The 5724-nt window shown below is 37.9% G+C and overlaps 1 protein-coding gene across 1 annotated transcript; it reads left to right on the top strand.

The window, feature by feature from the left end:
- The first annotated feature begins 222 nt into the window (after positions 1-222).
- On the top strand, positions 223-4979 carry mmp9 (matrix metalloproteinase 9). Its single transcript, NM_001200228.1, is given in 13 exon segments — positions 223-456; positions 692-930; positions 1218-1366; positions 1637-1765; positions 2022-2195; positions 2288-2461; positions 2633-2806; positions 2930-3085; positions 3227-3455; positions 3728-3867; positions 3959-4109; positions 4243-4346; positions 4510-4979. Coding segments are annotated over 13 exon segments (2061 nt in total). The 5' UTR covers positions 223-321; the 3' UTR covers positions 4617-4979.
- Positions 4980-5724: the final 745 nt, after the last annotated feature.

Raw genomic sequence — 5724 nt, forward strand, 5'->3', positions numbered from 1 at the left:
AATAATAAAAAAATGCATTGTATATATTCTATTTTTGCATGTAAGCATCTTTCATGGAATTCCCCTTAGAATGAGAATTTTAAAAAAAAAGAAAAGAAAAGAAAAAAAAAACGACATGTGTTGCGGGTGTGGGGTGGATGGTGTGGGCGGCATAAAGGGGATGAGGTTGAGTAATTTATGTCTCATCAGAACTATAAATACTGGTTGCAGGATTTCAAGGCTAGACAGAGAGTAAGACCAGCCAGAAGAAGAAGACGAAAGAAGACTCAACTTCAGAGACTTTGACAGACTTTCAGAAATCAGTGGCTGAAAGCTCTCAGCATGACAATAAGTATCTTGGCGTTTATGGTTCTTGGGACCTGCACTTTAAGTGCATGGTGTCACCCAATTAAAACCATCTTTGTGAACTTCCCCGGGGATGTAATCAAAAACACGACAGACTTAGAGCTGGCTGAAGTGAGTATTGCTTGTCTTCCTTCATTTTTGCAGATTCACAGAAATGTATAGAGCACCTTGCTAAACATCTTCTGCTAAATGAATTATTTAACTATAACTGAAGGATACTTTGTAACTGTAGTTAACATTACCATTTATTCATCCATACATACACAAAATATATGTGGTTAAATAGCACATACATGTATTCAAGTAAGCTTGCCTGATTGCCTTTTTCTATTTTGTTTGTGTCCAGAGTTACCTGAAGCGCTTTGGTTATATGGAGATTCTGGATAAGAGTGGACGACAGGGAACAGTGTCTACTTCCAAAGCTCTGCGGAGGCTGCAGAATCAGCTGGGTCTGAAAGAGACTGGCAAGCTGGATCAACCGACAATCGATGCCATAAAGACACCACGCTGCGGTGTGCCAGATGTCCGCAACTACCAGACATTTGATGGAGACCTGAAGTGGGATCACAATGACGTTACATATAGGTAACTATTTTAGTGTTTAACAAGTTAGCTTTATATAAAATTGTATCTTTTCCTGTGCTTTTGCAAACAGCTATACTACCCCACTGTCACTACAGATGATCATTCATGGAAATCAATAGTCATTTGTATAGAAATAAAATAGATCATTATTTAAGAACGAGTCTAAGGAAGATGCGATCTGTGACAAATGAAGACAGCAGAATACCCAGCATCAGAACTACAGCTACAGGATTAGGGCAAAAGTTACTGATTGTAATACTAATTACTTTCTGTTATATTTTCTGTAGGATTCTGAACTACTCACCAGACTTAGATGCCTCTGTTATTGATGATGCCTTTGCCAGAGCCTTCAAGGTGTGGAGTGATGTCACACCCCTAACTTTCACACGTCTCTACAATGGCATTGCTGACATCATGATCTCGTTTGGAAAAAGGGGTTAGTTTTAAATCATAAGATTAGAATTTCCACCAGCTTCCCAAGAATAAAGCATAAATACAGTCACATTAGATCTCTTTAAGAAGTGCCATATCACTGGGGATTTTACAGTTTGTTAGATTAAAAGGACAGACACTTTTTAGTTGTTCATGTTTCATCACTTTTTATAATTGACTGTTTACGCTATGTTATGTTTAACATGAGGCCATGGTATAATACAAATACAAAACAAAAGAGGATTACAGTTTAAACAGGATAATTATATTGCAGATCATGGAGATCCCTATCCATTTGATGGGAAAGACGGCCTGCTAGCACATGCTTATCCTCCAGGTGAAGGGGTGCAGGGAGATGCTCACTTTGATGATGATGAATACTGGACCCTTGGCAATGGACCAGGTAAGAGTCTTTTACTTAAAAAAATGAAATAAAATTATCTAATTTTATCAATTTACCAAACATCAAATATTTGTCAAATGATGTCAGTGACTCTGCACAAATGCTCAAAAATAGAACTATAGCTCCCTCTAGAGTTTTGATTATACATTATACTCACTGAGGATGGTCATGCAAACTCAATAGTGCATAACTTCCTTCAAAGTGTGAGCTGATTATCACAGTTTCATGTAAGTATGAATGTGTCTTTTTCCTTCAGCAATCAAGACCTACTTTGGCAATGCAGAGGGTGCTTTGTGTCATTTCCCTTTCCGGTTTGAGGGGAAGTCATATTCCACTTGCATCACTGAAGGTCGTGAAGATGGCCTGCCATGGTGTGCCACGACTGCTGACTATGGCAAAGATGGGAAATATGGTTTCTGCCCTAGCGAGCGTATGTTCTTTATTATATATGGCAAGACCTGAGCAACATTTCAGTGTATGTGAGATGATAAATTAACTGTGCTTGTCTCTCTTTCTTCACAGTTCTGTACACATTTGATGGGAATGGAGATGGTCAAGCATGTGTCTTTCCATTTGTGTTTGAGCGGAAAACATACACCAGTTGCACCACTGAAGGACGTGATGATGGGTATCGCTGGTGCGCTACTACAGCCAATTTTGACCAGGACAAAAAATATGGGTTCTGTCCTAACCGAGGTGAGAGCCTTTAATGGACCATTTGGCTTAATCACATCCAAGGACCTAGCTATTATTTGTTAGCATTTTTAAAACCAAGTATTAGGTCAAAGTTACTCAAAGGAAGTATTACAACATACAAGTGATGTTGATTAGCAAATTAAATGTATGTGTATAAATTTGGGCCAACAGATACTGCTGTGATTGGTGGAAACTCTGAGGGGGAGCCATGTCAGTTTCCTTTCAGCTTCCTGGGGAAAACCTATACTTCCTGCACGAGTGAAGGCCGTAGTGATGGAAAACTGTGGTGCGCCACAACTAGCAACTATGACAAGGACAGTAAATGGGGATTTTGTCCAGATAAAGGTAATTTTCTGATCCTTTAGCATTTTATAAGTGTTGTTAATAATACATCTCATAACCACTACAGCTAACACATATATGCAAAACACAAGGACTGCTATGAACCCCTATTTCTGCTTGTCACAGGATACAGTCTGTTCCTGGTGGCAGCCCACGAATTTGGACATGCTCTTGGTCTGGACCATTCTAACATTCAGGATGCTCTGATGTACCCCATGTACAAATATATAGCGGACTTCTCTCTGCATCAGGACGACATTGAGGGCATCCAGTATCTCTATGGTATGCACATGAACATGGATATTATATATTCACCCATTTTATAACCCTGACCTAATAAAAAGGTATATTGGTCACAACTGTTATGATAAACAAAATAAATATGGCACCTAATAATGTATTCACATCTTTTACCTTATTCAGGACCCAAAACAGGCCCAGACCCTACTCCACCCAAGCCATCAACCACTACAACTTCCCCAGTTTCTACTCTCAAACCCACTAAAAAAACACCAAAGACTACTCCATCTACAACTTCCACCACAACTCCATCTGTGTATACGCCTGTGGATCCCTCAGTAGATCCTTGCAAGGTGGATAAATTTGACGTAATCACAGAGATCCAAGGAGAGCTTCATTTCTTCAAAGATGGGTAAGAACTGGTAGCCTGAATGCAACAGTATGACCAAAGCTCTATATACACCTGTATATATAGTGAATATTTATGATCAAGTACTCCCAATAAATAACCACAAGAACAGCTGATCAGTCCAAATTGTGCATCTTTGTGGTTTGGTTGGGATGCATGAAGACTAGAGCAGGTGCAGATTCAAGTAGTAAAATAATTATGAGTATAGCAAGACTCAAAAGTTAAGTCATATGTAATTAATCGGTGATTAATCAGAAATCTTTCATTCCCATCAGGTACTACTGGAAGTCCTCAAATCGTGGTAACGAGGAACGGAAAGGCCCTTTCATAGTCTCTGAGAGATGGCCTGCCCTGCCAGCTGAGCTCGACACTGCTTTTGAGGACCCTCTTACTAATAAGATGTACTTCTTTGCAGGTAACGCAAGATTGAGATAATTTGCTCTAATTAAGAATTTCCAATTATTTCATTTATCAAATTTACATATGAGATTCTCCATCTATTTCAGGCAATCAGTTCTGGGTGTTCACTGGACAGGATGTATTGGGACCGCGCAGAATCGAGAAACTTGGCTTGCCCGTCAGCTTGAAGAAGGTTGAAGGAACATTGCAGAGGGGAAAAGGCAAGGTGCTGCTCTTTAGTGGGGAAGATTACTGGAGGTGAATATAAGTCTATCTAAAGCTTTCTGATGCTCTTACATTAAAGACTTGCTTATCTTTTATATATATAAAAAAAAAACTAAAAGAGGTAGAACTAATTTCCACTGCTTTTGACCTTTGTTCATTTTCTTAGGCTGGATCTGAAGACTCAGCAGATCGATAAAGGATATCCTCGCCACATTGACGTGACCTTTGGTGGGGTTCCAGTGGATGCTCACGATGTGTTCCTCTATAAGGGTAATTTGCTTTTCTTCACTATTAAATAGTCAGTATCTATTTGCAAAAATATCTAAATATCATATTTCAATAAAATTTTAATTTGTTCCAGTACAGCTTTTAGAGATCATACACTGATGTCATGAATTAAGCAAAATACCACTATTTGTTTGTTTCATTTCAGGAAACTATTACTTCTGTCGAGACATCTACTACTGGAGAATGACCAGCAGGCGGCAGGTTGATAGAGTTGGATATGTCTATGAACTCCTGAATTGTCCCAACTACTGAATCTGACTTTATCAGATTGAAGTGTTATAAGGAAAGCGCATCTAACTGAAATGCAAATCCCAGATATGTGTTTTAAAAAAGAAAGTATAGTATAATTGAAAGAGTAGAAACTCTGTAATAATGTTTTTGTGTTATATTAAGAAATATTTGCCTGGAGCAAATAATAAAATTAATTAAGGTTAAGTTAGTTAAGGTTACATTGGTTAAAGTATGTTAAAATATATTTTGTCTTCTCTGTTCTACTTCTTTTTCATATAGCCTAAATTTGCACAAGTGAATGTTTTTCACAATTGTCTAATTTATTTATAAAATCAGTAGCATTTTGTCATATGAATAATTAAATAAATTTTTATTTTAAGTCTCTATATGATTTTTTTTTTTTTGCAGTATGTTAAATGGCATACTGTTAAACATTGTTTACAAATATACACATTTATCCCATTTTCAGCAAGTAATTACTGTAGCCACAGATATTCATATCACAGGTCCAGATTCACATGATCATAACAGTCAGCACTAGTGAGAGAAGAAGGAATTATATGATTAAGAAGACAAGAAACAAAGCCGGAGGAGGCAAAGCAAAAAAATAAAATAAAAATAGAGAATATTTGTAAAATTCAGTCAGATCCACTTTAATAGCCCATATGCTGAACAATGGGTGAATACTAATGGCTGAGAATATTTATTCATTAAACGGGCTGCCTCCTGAAAATATTCATTTATGATGATCTTAAACCTTTTAATCATTTAGACCTTCATTCATCTATGCATTCCCTTAATGATTAAGCATGGTGAACCGTAGTGCAGTAGGGTCACCCTTGATGAATGGATCTTAGGGGAGAGATCAGACAAAGGTTGGTCCTAAAGACCCACATGAATGGTACAAATAATGACTGTGTACCCTGCCTGGATTAGAGTTACTGAGACCCAGCTGGGGGGGAATCCCAAGCAAAGCAAAGGAAAGCTGCATTGTGAGATGTGATGTGCAACCTGCTGTCTCACATAAGTGACTAGAGCCCAGCTTGCTGTAAGCAGTATATACATTCCAGCCACAAATGACTGTGAATGACCAAATTATCAATGTAAATGATTATGTTACCAAGGCCAG

This window comes from Ictalurus punctatus, chromosome 5, assembly GCF_001660625.3.
Source record: "Ictalurus punctatus breed USDA103 chromosome 5, Coco_2.0, whole genome shotgun sequence".
Taxonomy (NCBI): Eukaryota; Metazoa; Chordata; class Actinopteri; order Siluriformes; family Ictaluridae; genus Ictalurus; species Ictalurus punctatus.